Raw genomic sequence first — 14,321 nt, 5'->3', positions numbered from 1 at the left:
GAGCCTGGGAAAGTGGACGCGACCCGGATGCCCGCTGCTGTCGGCGGGGGGCAGCTGGGGTGCAGGACGACGGGGCGGCTGGCAGTCACACAGCCTGGACTCCGCGAGACCAGGGCTCTCCCCCCACCCTCCGATTGGCTGCAGCAGGAGACTGCAGAGGCTCAGCACGAGGGCCCTGGGCCGCCCTGGCCCCTCACAGACCCCTAGGGACGCCCCCTGAGTGACAGCCCCCATCAGCCCCCAGCATAGATGGGGAGGTGCTCAGACCACGCCCCCGAGTCCCTGGCAGGGGCCCTGGGAGCCGGGGCCCTGGAGTCTGACCTCTGACCCGGCGGGGGTCATGGCCAGCCGGCTGCCGGCCTGGTCAGAGAAGCGGGCTGAGGGTGTCCGCCGAGTGAGTGGGCCCCGGAGGTGCAGAGAAGCAGCTGCCAAGTAGCCCGCGTGCGTGGCTCTGGGCTCCCAGGGCACCTTGGGTCCAGGGCCTCTGCCGTCACGCGTCCCCCTGTGTGCGCGTGGAAGGAGGGTGCCCGAGACCCGCGGAAGGCACAGCCCCAAGCTGCTTTCCCTCACTGCTCCACACGCGGCTCAGGGGAGCTGACCTTGGGCCCGCTGGAGGCAGCCAGGGGCATGCCCTCCCCGTGGTGGCAGCGAGGCCGGCCGGCCCCCTGATGCCTGGTCTCCGAGGCTGTCCCCACACCCGGATGCCCAGAGGACCAGCGAGGGCTGGGCTCCAGCCCCCCGTCCTGGGCTCATCAGGGGCTGCTCTGGCAGGGGGCCCCTCCTGCCCCGAGGAGCGAACGGGTCATCCCCGGGTGGACCCAGCGCCACAGCAAGTGGGCAGGTGGGCCCCCCCCGCAGCCTCTGCCCACCCTGCCGCTCACACAGTGGCTCAGAGTCAGGGACGCCTGATCCTCCCGGAGCCAGAGGTGAAGCTGAGCCCGGGAAGAGCAGCGCCCACCCCGTGGGCTGCCAGCTGCCACCCGCAGAGTCTCCGTAGAGCCCTGCAGACAGGTAACCAGGTCAGCAGGACCGATGCCCACTGGGAGGCAGCCCTCCTGGTAGGAGCTTCCTGGGGACCCCGGAGGGGGGTGGTGCCCAGTGCCGGAGTGACTGTGCGAGGCGGCCGGTGCCCAGGGACCCGCACCCGCGCGTCTTCCTGTTGTGCAGTCCGTGCCTGAGCGGCCCGTGCAGGCCGCGGGCTTCCTCTGAACCACGTGGGCAGGAGAGAGAAACTGGCCTTCCAGGCCTGGCCCAGGGCGCCAGGGCCTCTGCCCCTGGGAAAGGCAGGGCCAGGCCCCACTCTGGGGCCGTGGAGGAAGAGGAGGCGAGCGCGGGGCGGCTGCTGCAGGCGAGGGTCTGGTGGGGCCTCACGGCAGGGCCGCGGCTCCTGGCCAGGCGCCCAGGCCACCAAGGGGGGCCCTGCCGATCGGTGGTGCCCCCTGTCCCCAGACCACGCCCTGTGGCCGGTTCCCCGTGGCCGGGCCCAAGATGCCGCCGGTGGGGATGTGCTGTCCTCTCGGCCGTTCCTCCCGTGTCCGAGCCGTCGGCCAGTTCCTGGCGTCTGTCCGCGTCGCTTCTCCCTGACGCCAGGCCCTGTACCCGCTCCCCCGGAGTGACCGTCACAAGCCTCTGCCGGCCGCAGTCCAGCTCCTCACCCAGACGGGCTGCCTGTGTCGCCTGCCCCCGGGCCCACCCTCACGACCTCCGCAGCCCCCTGCCGAGTTCCGGCACGTCACCCTCCCTGAGCGTGGGTCCCCTGAGGCTCCGACCCCTCCTTCCGTGGGGGCGTCCCTGCTGGTGCCTCTGTCCCACCCGGCCCTCACCCCTGGAAAGCCCTCCAGTCTCCTCGGCAGCCCTCTCCCTGCTGGCTCTGCGGCACCTCTTCCAGGCAAAGGCCATGTCTGCTCAGCCTCCTGTGGGCGCCCAGACAGAACAACCGCAGGCTGTGGCTCAGACGACAGGTGTGAATCGTCTCCAGTTCTGGAGCAGAGACGGGGCAGGGCCAGGCCCTCTGGAGGCGCCGAGAAAGCCCTTTCTCCACGTCCAGCTCCGGGTGGCCTCGCGCACTTCTTGGCTTGTGGCCTCACCCTCCTAGTCTCAGCCGTCTTCACTTGGCCCCCTCCTCCTCCTCTGTCCTTCCCAGGGGACCTGGCATCTGCCCCCTCACCCCGTGGCTACTTCCTGGGGGAGACCTCCTTCTCTGCTGCCCGCCTGAGGGGTCCGGCTGCCCTTCGTCGGTGGCCTCGTCACACGATTCCTGGGGTTCCGCGGCTCTCAGGGCCGGAGCTGGGTGCCCCTGCCATCCCGTGTCCGGCACTGTGCCGGCCCGAGGGACGGGCTGCTCAATAAATGTGAGTTTGATTGTCTGGAGCCCGACTGCGCCGTGTCACAGAATCAGGCGGTGCAGAGTCTGGGTCACGGCCCAGCCGAGGGCTGCGGCTGCTCCCAGCTGGTCCCGCGGCCTCTGTCCGGGCCCGAAGCATCAGTGGCTTTCCACCCCCCACCCCCCGCGGGATCTGGGAGCCAAAGGCGCGGGTGGGTGGGTCCTCGGAATCAGAGGAAAGTCCTCTGATGATGTCCTGGGTGCTGTTCCGGGCTGTTTGGTGCTGGAAGGCCAGCCAAGTTGACCTGATAATTTGGTCTCCACCCAGCTGGGTGGGACAGGCTGTTGTGGCTGTCGGGTGGGTCCTCGCCCCCAGGAGCTCAGCCTGGCTCAGGGCAGCTGGGGCTGCCTGGAGGGTGGGGTAAGCTCAGGCCCCTCTCGACTGAGTTTTCTGGCCTGGGGGCGGTCCTCAGCCAGCCTGGGGCCTTCTGTGCCCGGCAGGGACTTGCCAGGCTGGCCTAGGGGTATCTGTCTGGGTGGCTGCCTGAGGGCTGGCAGGCCTGGCTCCTGGGGTGCCCTCTCTGTCCCTCCCCCTCCCACAGAACCCCCGCCGAGCTCCGGGGGCCGACTGGACGGGGGGCCGTCTCTCTGGAAAAGGATGTTGACCCGCGTGGTGTGGTTGCAGGAAGGAACAGCTGCCAGCCTGCCAGTGGAAGAAGGCAAAACAGGAACCACCCAGCCGCGTCAGAACGTGCAGCCCCGGCTCTCTGCCCGCAGTGGCCTGGGGTCCTGGTGCCAGGCCGTCCTGACGTCTGTCCGGAACGATGCTCTAGCTCGTCAGGAAACAGCTGGATTATGTTCCCAAGTTCCCGGTTTAAGAGACAAAAACAGTTTTTCTGTTTTGTACGATGGAGCTGAGACCATATAACAGAAAAGGAAATGTTTTCACGTGAAGAGCTCAGGGGCACTTGGTTTCTTCACAGTGTTGGGCAGCCAGCCGCCTCCCCTGTCCGCTTCCCGGTTCCATCACCCCGAAAGGAAGCCCCACACTCCCAGGGCACCTGTTCGCTGCCTCTGCGGTCGGGCCTGTTGTGGACGTTTCATGTACATGGGGTCAGGCCGCTGCCTGGCGTTTGGGGGCTGCCCTCACTGGGGCTCAGCTGGTGAATGCCCCTGCAATGCGGGAGACCTGGGCTCAATCCCTGGGTTGGGAAGGTCCTCTGGGGAAGAGAAAGGCTACCCACTCCAGTATTCTGGCCCGGAGAATTCCATGGACTGTATGCGTAGTGCATGGGGTCACAAAGAGTCGGACACGACTGAGCAACTCTCAGTTCACTTCCTGCCATAACGTTTGAGAGGTTCATCCATGCTGTGGTCTTCCTAGGCCAGTAACCTTCCCCTCTACGGATAGACCACTTTGGCATGTCCATGTGTCTGTCAGCAAGTCAGGGTTTGTCTGTTTTGACTAGAGTATAATTGATTTAAAGTGAAGATGGCAGATGGTAAGGAATCTGCCTGTGATGTGGGTTTGATCCCTGGGTCGGGAAGATCTCCTGGAGAAGGAAATGGCAACCCAGTCCAGAATTCTCGCCTGGAGAATCGCATGGACGGAGGAGCTTGGCCAGTCCACGGGGTCGGAAAGAGTCGGACTCGACTGAGCGACTGACGCTTTCACGCCGTTGACTTACAAGGCTGTGTCAGTTCTGGGCGTACTGCAGAGTCACGTCAGTTGAGCACGTACGTGTTTGTTCTGCTTTATAATCCAATCCCTCCCTTGTTTTGGCGGTGCTGGGGCTTCATTGCCGAGCGTGAGCTTTTCTCTGATTGGGGCGAGCCGGGCTCCTCTGGCGCGCAGCCTTCTTGCGGCAGCTTCTCGTCGCAGGGCACGGCCCGCAGCGGCTGTGGCCCACAGGCCTAGCTGCTCCGAGGCCTGTGGGCTCTTCTGGATCCGGGCTGAAGCCCTCGTCTCCTGCATTGGCAGGTGCGTTCTTTCCCACTCGGGAAGTCCGTTTACTCTTGTTTAGGTTCTTTGCTCGTACAGTTCGTCACAGAGTATTGAGTCGAGTTCCTTGTGCTCCACAGTAGGTCTTACATGTGGTAGTGTGTGTGTGTGAGTGTGCATTTGGTAGTGTGTGTGTGCATTTGGTAGAGTGAGTGTGTGTTAGAGTGTGTGTGTGTGCGTTTCGTAGAGTGTGTGTGTGAGTGTGCATTTGGTAGTGTGTGTGTGTGCGTTTGGTAGAGTGAGTGTGTGTTAGAGTGTGTGTGTGCGTTTGGTAGTGTGTGTGAGTGTGCGTTTGGTAGTGTGTGTGTGCGTTTGGTAGAGTGAGTGTTAGAGTGTGTGCGTTTGGTAGAGTGTGTGTGTGAGTGCATTTGGTAGTGTGTGTGTGCGTTTGGTAGAGTGAGTGTGAGTGTGCATTTGGGTGAGTGAGTGCATTTGGGTGAGTGTGCATTTGGTAGAGTGAGGATGTGTGTGCATTTGGTAGTGAGTGTGTATGTGCATTTGGTAGTGTGTGTGTGTGCATTTGGGAGTGTGTGAGTGTGCATTTGGGAGTGTGAGTGTGAGTGTGCCTTTGGTAGTGTGTGAGTGTGTGTGTGTGCGCGCGTGAGTGCACGCATCCCAGGCTTCTGTTTTCCTGACCTGTTCATCAGTTGGATGCCTGTGTTGTTTTACCTTCCGATTGTTCTGGAACTGTTGCGAAAGAACATTTGAACATTCTGGTAATAAGTTTTGGTTTGAACGCCTGTTTTCACCTGAGTTACACATACCTAGGACGAGAATTTCTGAGTCACATGGTTACTAATTTGGCTTTTGAAAAATGCCTTTGCTTTGAAGTGTGTTTGTAACTTGACTGAATTGGGCAGCTCACACAGACAGACCCAGACGCAGTTCCTCTCTCTCGGGGACTCACTGTCCCTGTCTGAAAAGCAGGCGCCTGGAAGTTCCTGCCTCCTAAAGGGGATGGAGGTGGGGGGGTGCGGTTTCAAGGAGCTGATGTGAGTGGCCAGCCCTGTGCTTGGCCCAGAGGCAGTGTAGGGCAAAGGTCAGCGGGAATTTTGCAGAAATACCCACTTGTTACATCAAAGATGTGAGAGTTTTCCACTGTGTGGGAAACTTACTTTCCTGAGCAGCACAGGCATTCCCTGAGTGCTCCAGGCGCTGCCGCAAATACAGGAGCCATCCTGGGCCCCGGAATCTGCTCTCCGCGCGCTGGCGACGGGCTGTTGCTGCTGCTGAGCCGTGTCTGACTCTCTGCGACCCTGTGGACTGTGTGTTCCTGACCACTGAGCCCCCCCTCGGAGGGCTCAAAGCAGAGGATGAGTTGTGGGTCCAGGGCCAGCTCTGTCCCGTGGGGACTGTGGGCCCCTCAGTGAGACCTGACCCCCCCAGCCCCCGGCCTTCTGAGCCTCTCAGAGGAGCGAGCCTACCCTGCAGGGCCCCCGCCCCACCGCCAGCACTGGGTTCCCGCGGCGAGAGTCCCCAGCCCAGCACCGCCCGCACTAGGCCGGCCGCGCGCCAGGACCGCGGGGTGTGGGGCTGGGCGGTGGAGCGGTCCTCGGAGCTGAGCCGCCGGAAGGAAGCCGCTGTCTCACGTGCGTTTACCTTTGTAAACAAACTCGTCCCGGCGGCTCCCGCCGCCGCACCCGGCTCCCCGCACCCCCGCCCCTGTGTCTTCCCGACCCCGGGGGCCGTGTCCGATCAGCCGGGCCGCGCCCCGCACTCTCGGCCCTGGCGCCTTCTGGGCGGGCAAGGCCGCGAGCAGAACCGTGCTCTCCCAGCCTTGGGCCGCCCACCCGCGGACTCGCCCCGGGGGCGCCTTGGCCTGAGGGCGGGGCCTGGGCTGGGATCCGGCGGCAGCCAGGCGACCCAGGCTGGAGCTGCGGATGCTCCAGGCACTCGGCTCCAGGAGGCACCCCCCGCCCTGCTCGTCCCTCCCGGGACACGAGCGGCCACTGGGCCAAGCTCCGTTCTGCACGTGTCCCCGGGGAACCCTGCGGCGGGGTTCCCCAGGGGGCCGGGCAGAGGCTTCAGAGGTCTCGCTCAACGTGGAAATGGGGAGGGGCATGTCGGAGTTCCTGGGGCCCCTCTGGGGCTAAAAGGCTGTTGCTGGGGTGGCCGGTGCTTCCCGGGCAGCTGTGGCCGGGCTGTCTCGGGCCAGGGGCGTCTCAGGGCTGCAGGCACGTGCCTGGGCGGTTCCCGGGTGTGGTTTGCGATGGATCGGGTCCTCCCCGCGCCGCGGGGGCCTGGCTGGCAGGGATCGCACCCAGCCCAGGTGGGGGGTGTGTGGGTGGGCAGGGGAGATGCAAGCCCAGCGGAGACCGTGGGGCTGTGTGATGCTCCGATCTGCTCTACAGAGAAGGCCCAGCCTTCCCTTCATCGTCTTTATTGCTGAAGGAGCTCACAGGTTGGGGGCATCTTGGAGCCTCGATGCCCCTCACCCAGGCCTCTCCCCGCCGCTCAGGCAGCACCCCCTTGGCTGGTTCGATTCTGTGCTTATTTTCTGCTTCTTTTTAATTTTTATCGTCGCGTGGTTGCTTTACACGCTTAGGTTTCTGATATCCAGCGAAGCGAATCAGTTATACATAAAGGCCCACTTTTCTTTTAGATTCTGTCCCCATATAGGTCATTACAGACTCCTGGGTAGGGTTCTCTGTTGTCGAGTAGGGCCTTGCTGGTTTTGTGTCTTAGAGACCATGCCACCCCACCCCCCCCCCCGCCCCCCTTGGTAACGGTAGGTTTGTTCTGTAAACGTCTGTAACTCTATTTCTGCTTTGCCGATAACTTCGTCTGTGCCCTTTTTCTAGATTCCATCTATAAGCAGCGGTCTTTGGTACTTGTTTCTCTCTGACTGACTTCGCCCCCTGTTCCGTGCTTGTTGTGGCTGTGATTGCCGAGGGGCTGCTAGAGATGAGGCCCTCCTCGTCTGCGCCCCTGACGTCGCCCGTGGCGGCAGGGCCCTTAGGAATGTGTGTGTCTGTGTGTGCGCTCAGACGAGTCCGACTCTTTGCACCCCGTGGACTGTATGTATCCCGCAGGCTCCTCCGTCCATGGAATTTTCACAGCAAGAACACTGGAATGGGTTGCCATTTCCTCCTCCAGGGGATCTTCCCCACCCAGGGCTCGAACCTGGGCCTCTTGTGTCTCCTGCGTTGGCAGGAGGGACCCCCCGGCGTGTGTGCGTATGGGTAGGTGTGCCGATTCAGTCCCTGTGGCTGCCCAGCACGGAGGCACGAGGCACGTTCTCACTGCTGCGCAGCCGTCCCCGCTGTCTAGCTCCAGCAGTCCTCTTCTTCCTGAACCAGACTCTGCCCCATTAAACTGTATCGCTCCGTTCCCTGCTGCCTGCCGCCCTGGTAACCCCTGTTCCTTGTTCTGCGTGTACAAGCTTGACTGTTAGGGACCTCATATAGTGAGCACTGAAGAACTGATGCTTTTGAACTGTTGTGTTGGAGGAGACTCTTGAGAGTCCCTTGGACTGTGAGGAGATCCAACCAGTCCATCCTAAAGGAGATCAGTCCTGGGTGTTCATTGGAAGGACTGAAGCAGAAATTCCAATACTTCGGCCACCTGATGCAAAGAGCTGACTCATTGGAAAAGACCCTGATACTGGGGAAGATTGAAGGTGGGAGGAGAAGGGGATGACAGAGGATGAGATGGTTGGATGGCATCACCGACTCAATTGGACATGAGTTTGAGCAAGCTGTGGGAAGTGGCGAAGGACAGGGAGGCCTGGTATGCTGCCGTTCAGCCCGTCAGTTCAGTCGCTCAGTCGTGTCCGACTCTTTGTGATCCCGAGGACGGCAGCCATGAAATTAAAAGACGCTGCAGTTATGGGGTCGCAAAGATCGCGACTGAGCGACAAGAACAGCAACACGGTGCGGTCAGAGGGTACGCCTGCCTTTCCGGGCTGGCCGGGGTCGCTCAGCCACAGCGCTGCCGGCGTTGGGCAGCCTTCCTTTCTAAGGCCGAGCTGTATTCTGCTTTGAATCCTGTGTCTGTCATCCCTCAGCGGGCAGGCGCGTGCTTCTGCAGTTTGGCCCCTGTGAATGTGGGCGTGCAGATACCTGGGCGTGACCCTCCCTTGAATTCCTTCGAGTCGTACCGGAAGTGCGGTTGCTGGATCCTGCAGGTGTTCTGTGCTTGATGTTTTGAAGGACTCTTTTTTTTTTTTTTAAACCAGTGTTGCCCTTCAGGTGTAAGAGGGGACGTGAACTTGCACCCCCCGGACTTACTCCTTTGCCTCTTTTGTGGGGTGGGGAGGGCGGCTGCCTTTTCTCCAGGCGTCAGAGAATGGATTTTAGGTGTGCAGAGTGCTGGGCTGACTTGCCTGCAGAGGAGGTTTCAGGTTTCACTGTGTAAACGCTTTTCCACGCTTTTCGACACTCAGCCGGAGCTGTGACTCAGCCCCACGCCCTCCCACCTCCTCCCCTCCCCACTGTGAGCTGTTCAGCTAAGCCTCCTCTCTTGCCTGGTATGGTTCAGTGGTAAAGAATCCGCCTGTCAATGCAGGAGACACCGGTTCGTTTGGTTCGATCCCTGGGTCGGGAAGATCCCCCTGGAAGAGGGAATGACAACCCACCGCAGCTATTGTCCGGAAACCCATGAACAGAGGAGCCTGGCAGGCTACAGTCCACGGGATCACAAGAGTCGGACACAACTTAGCGACTCAATAACAGCATCTCCCAGAGACTCTAGGAGCTGTGGGGTCCCAGGCCCACCAAGGCCACGCACACTGCTTTCCTGGGTTTGGCCTCAGCCTCGGGTCGAGCTTTATAGGAAGTGCCCAGTCCTGCCTGAGGTGGCCAAGCCTGGAGAGGCTTTCCCCCTGGGTGTCGCTGGCAGAGGGTTGGAGGGCACGCCCCGCCTCTCGCTCTGCTGTGGGTCTGGGCAGCAGCAGCCTTTCTCATCCCGAATCGTGCCTGATGCTCAAGACGGGGACGTCGGGTGTGGAAGCCGCGGAGCAAGAGGAAGACAGGTCCCCGCGTGCTGCTTAGAAGCAGCAGGCGGGGGGTGGGGGCTCTCCTCCTGTGACACACTTGCATCGGAACAGCCTGGGAGGGGCTGGGGAGGGGCGGTCATCAGAATGAGGGGTGTCGAGTCCAGATGGGCCGGGCGGCAGATGGAGCCCTTGGGTGAGAACATGAGGGGTGGCCGGCTGGCCAGGACCAGGGCTTAATGGCACTGGTTCCTTCAACCGATGTCCCTTTGGGGAGATGTGTGCAGGGTGGGAAGATGGCTGGGTTTTTAGTTCCCAGGGCACCACCTTGTGACCCCTGGCGTCTGGCTGCAGACCTGGCCTCTCAGAGTGGCCTGGCCGGGTGAAGCTTCCACGGCAGCACCAACAGCCAGCCCCCCTTGACACGGGCCAGCGACCCCTCACCGAGGACTTGGGTTTACGCCGGGCTTTAGCCCGGATGCTGTTGTGGAACCAGCATGAGAGGGTCACACACGTGAGCACTTGCGGTTCCTGGGGGTGAGCCCTGGGGTCCCAAGCCTGACCCTGATATCCTGAGGTTCTCACTGGGGATTCGGTGTTGACTTGACTGGGACGTGAGCTCGGTGCACTCACGGGCCTGGAAATCAGGTGACGTGCTCAGGTCGTGTTCTTCCACGAAAAGAAGAATATGTTAACTTTCTGCAACATGGTTATTTTAAAAAAAAACAGCTGAAGGTTTCCTGGGACATGTGGGCGCTGGCCATTCTGTGCTAATGGGAAGCCGGGGCAGAGGGTGGAGCTGCCAAAGGCAGCGGGGAGAGCTGGGCGGCAGCAGCGTTTCGGCGCCAGGCAGGCTCTGTCCATGGTCTAGGTCCTGGGCCCAGTTTCAAGTCGGGGAACCTGAGACGCGATCGGCACCGTATCAGCTGTGTCGCCACCTGTGTGGAACCCGACCTCTCGAGTCTGCAACCTTCCTCGCCCCCTCCCCCCCCGCCCCTGCCCGGAGGACAGGTCCTTACTTTTAAAAAAAAATGTGATTCCAAAAAGAAGAGGAACCCGGGATCAGACTTGTTTGGGGGGTGGGGTGTGGACCGGAGTTCTGTGCCCCCCCGCCCCCACGTCCTCAGGAATGCTGAGTTGAGCCTTTGCGTCTTCTCAGGAGGCAGTGCTTGACTGTGGCCTTGGGCTGCCCCCTCAGGACGGTGCAGAACCCACAGTCCAGGGGCTTCCCTGGCGGGCCCATGGTTATGACTCCCATCTCCCAGTGCGGGAGGTGTGGGGTCCATCCCCGGTCGGCGAACTAAGACCCACACGCTGTGATGTGCGGCCAAAAAAATAAAAATTGAGACCCCGAAGCCCAAGGTCCCCGAGGGTGCCGGGCCCAGCGCAGTGATCTCGGTCTCTGAGGCCCCTCAGATGGTGCATTAAGAGGTATCAGGCTGCCTCCGTGCAGCACTCAGCGTCCTCTGCGGCTCTCACCCCAGAAGCGGCCCCGAGGACTGGGACCCTCCCGCGGGCCCACAGGCAGAGCCCCGCCTGGCCTTGGTGACTGGCCCCCGAGTGCAGACCCCAGGGCCCCAGGCGCAGCGGCGTGGCCAGCCCCTCAGCGCCGGGCCGGCGGGCGGTTGCCCTGGCTGGAGCCCCCTGGGGGTCCTTCACGGCCACCCGGGCCCGGGCCACCCCCCGACTCGGTCAGTACGTGCAGGGCCCGCCTGGGTTACGCTTTCTGAGCCCCCGGATGACGCTGGCGGGTAGCCAGGGCTGAGGGCGCCTGTTGGAGGACGGTGACCTTCCGGGAGCAGAGCTGGAGGGGTGGGGTGAGGCGGGGGCGGGGCAGGGAGCGGGGACTTCGGCCGGCGGGCGCCCGTGGAAGGCAGTGAGGCCCGTCCTCCGCTCTAGTAGCTTCCGGAAAGCCAGTGCCGGGCGCTGGGCCCACTTGGCCAGGGCGGTCCGGGTGCCGCCAGCACGCGGAGCGTTTGGTGCCCGAAGGTGTCGCCAACCTGGGACTGAACGCCCCGGAGGCCGCCTATGCTGGCACCTCGGGCTGCCTGCGGGTGCGTCACGGTGACGTGACCGAGCCCCATTGGGATGACCTCTGGGAAGGCCCGGGCGCCCTTTGGAAGGAGGAGTGGACGGGCGGCCGTGACGTGAGGCTGGAACGGGCCGGGCCCTCACGGGCTGATGGCCCAGCCAGGGAGTCCGCGCGGTAAGAACGGCTCTGGGAAGCGGGCTCTGGAGTCCGTGTGGCCTGTGATCCGTGGGGGCAGGGTGGGGGGAGCGCTGACTGCCTGGTGCCTGAAGGAACAGCGTGTCAGCTCTGTGGCCAATTACCGCCCCCCCCCAAATCAGGGAGAGCTTGCTGTAGGATAAGCCACGCTCTGCTCGTGGGGACCCTCAGCTGGGGGGCAGGGGGGCACAGCCTGTTTCCTGGCCTTGCACCTGGGTCGGGGGGTCAGGTTGGATCCCCCCAGGTGGGGCTTAAAGATGTCCCTGGACAGCAGGACTCGGGCGTTTGGGGTCCACCCTTCAGGCCCCACTACCCCCACAGGATCAAAGGCCCAGCCTCATGTTGTCTGGGGAGGAGGCGCCCCACCCCGCCCACCTGCAGAGTCAGTTGTGGAGGTGAGGTCAGGCTATAGGAGGCCTCTGTTCCAGGCCCACAGGGGACGGGTGGGGCGCCCCCAGCACCCCCAGGCTGACAGCCCGCAGCCCCTCCCCGCCTCTGACGCCGCCTGTTTCTCCACACTTGCAGATGCATTGTTCGGGACCCCGCCGGGGTTCGGTTGTGCCTCGGATCGGGCAGAGGAGCCGCGCCGGCCCCAGGACGGGCTGTCCTACATCGACGACTCGCCCGCCTCCTCGCCCCACCTTGGCAGCAAGGCCCGGGGCAGCCGGGACGCGGCGGAGCCCAGCAGAGCAGTGAGTCGGGGCGGGAGGGTGGGAGGGGGGGCCACCGAGGGTCCATTCTCCCTGAGGCCCTCGTCCCGGATCTGGGTGCACGGGGGCTGGGCATGGAGGGTGGGTGCGGGGGTCCTGGGGTCCTGGGGCCCTGTCTTGGCCAGCAGGGTGCACGGCGAGTCGGGGTCCAGGACCCCCCCCGGCATACTGGCCCCCCCTCTTGCCCAAGGAGCTGCTGAGATGGCTCACCTGCTCCCCGGGGTCTTCCTCCGGGGGCCTCGCCGTCTTTAATGACCCTCCTGCCGTCCCCTCCACTCTGCGATGGAACTGAGGCCCCGAGGTCCGTGGCGAGCGGAAGCTGGCACCACCCCAGGTGCCCTCCCTCACGGGCAGCAACCGTGGAACCCTGACTCCTGGTCCTCGTGGCCCCGCGCCTCAGGCTGGCGTCCCCAAGGCGGGTCAGGGCCCGGCTGGGCACCCCCTTGACCTCCCGGGCCCGCCCTGCTGGGCGGAGCGCACGTGTTGCCCCTGATGACAGACACCTCCCTCCCCCTCAGCCTGTGTCTTGGGCATCTCCACCCCGGGTTTAGCAATGAGAGCGAGGACTGTGGTTTCCCCTGTGCCTGGGATCGCATCTCCTCACCATGTGGCCCCCTGTGGGGCCGGCGCCTTCGCTCAGGACTGCCGTTTCCCTTGGGCGTCTGTGATTTCTGGCTTCCCTGCCGGCCCAGATGGTAAAAACATCTGCCTGCAGTACGGGAGACCCGGGCTCAGTCCCTGGGTCGGGAAGGTTCCTCTCGAGAAGGGAGACGGCCACGCGCTCCATGATTCTTGCCTGGAGAATCCCATGGACGGGGGAGTCTGGCGGGCTGCGGTCCGTGGGGCCTCAAAAGAGTCCGGACGTGGTTGAGCTGCTGGCCCTTTGGCTTTTACCACTGCCGGGCAGGCTTCTCCCCCTGAAACGGGGGCAGTGGGTAGGCGCCTGTGTGATCTCACGCCTGCCTGGCGCGGTTACCCACACGGCCAGCTCCAGCATTCCATAGACAAAGAGACGGAGGTTCAGAGAGCCGGAGTGACGGCGCTGAAGGCTTCCCCACCCCTCCGCTGAGCCGTTCAGCCCCTGCCCTGCCCTTCCTGAGGTCTCTCTCACCCTGCATTGCGGGTGTGACTTGGGGCAGACGAGCATCCTAACAGCCGATCCCTGGACTTGGGGCGGTCCTCCCTGTCTGTCCGTGGTCCCTGAGGGCTTTCTTCACCCGGCACGCGATCTCCCGGCCCTCCCCGGGCCCCTGCCCTCAGGCCTCCAGCACGCTGGCTTGGGGTTCTGCCCCCACCTTTTATCCCCAGTTGAGGGACCCACCCGCTGGATTCGTCTCACCTTACACACGGCAAGAAGGCTGCACCTGCTTGTCGGGCCTGCGGGCTCCAGCCCCAAGCGGGCACCTGGCCCAGGGGGCTTTCAGGAGGCACCTGGGGGAGACAGGGACGGGACCAGATGAGGCATTGGTGGTTTTGTTCCGGAAGCCTCGTGGTCCAGGGCTCGGGGCCCCGGAGACCGGCAGAGAGCGCTGGCTTTCTGGGCCCCGTCTGCCACGCAGGGACACTTCCCTCTTTCGTCTCTGATTGTGGGTCTGAGGACGATGCAGCTGGGGATTCCTGGCGCCCACAGGAAGCGCTGTGGTCTTGCGGTCGCAGCTGCCCGATCCCCCATCCACCAGGGCCGGGGTGCCTGCCCGTTCCCCTCAGTCCCACCCTTGGTGGGGCTTGGCCTCCACTGCTGAGCCTGGGCCCTTTCGGTGTGGGAGGGTGGGGTGGTCAGGAGGACGTTCCCGGGGACCCCATGGTGATGCGGGGGTTTGCTGGCCTCCTGGGGGTGCAGGCCAGTTCCAGGAACGCATGCCCGCAGGGTGAGTAGGGGGCCCGCAGGGTGAGTAGGGGGTCCGCAGGGAGTCGCCTGGGGCACTGGGGTAGGAGCCAGGTGGGCGGTAGGGTGGGTCCTGTGACCCTAGGAGGCTGTCCCAGCGCGGAGTGTCAGTGAGAGCCTCCCTCCCAGTGGTCATCCTCAGAGGGCCCGCTGGGCGTGTCTGTGTTTCCCTGGAACAATGACTGTGCAATGCCAGCTGGGGACCCGAGTCCCGGGCGAGGGCCAGCAGACACACATCCCT

The 14,321-nt window shown here is 63.6% G+C and overlaps 1 protein-coding gene across 4 annotated transcripts in view; it reads left to right on the top strand.

The window, feature by feature from the left end:
- BCR (BCR activator of RhoGEF and GTPase) overlaps positions 1-14,321 on the top strand; it is an 84,481-nt gene that overhangs the window by 24,971 nt on the left and 45,189 nt on the right. For 3 of the 4 annotated variants that reach the window (XM_068989537.1, XM_068989535.1, XM_068989536.1), the window contains one exon: positions 12,011-12,177. In XM_068989537.1, the coding sequence (XP_068845638.1) occupies positions 12,011-12,177 (167 nt within the window). Of the gene's footprint in view, positions 1-11,400; positions 11,465-12,010; positions 12,178-14,321 lie in introns of those variants that run through there. The other variant, XM_068989538.1, reaches the window with a different exon arrangement.

Source organism: Capricornis sumatraensis, chromosome 17 (assembly GCF_032405125.1).
Source record: "Capricornis sumatraensis isolate serow.1 chromosome 17, serow.2, whole genome shotgun sequence".
Lineage (NCBI taxonomy): Eukaryota > Metazoa > Chordata > Mammalia > Artiodactyla > Bovidae > Capricornis > Capricornis sumatraensis.
This window is presented reverse-complemented; position numbering and strand designations above follow the sequence as displayed.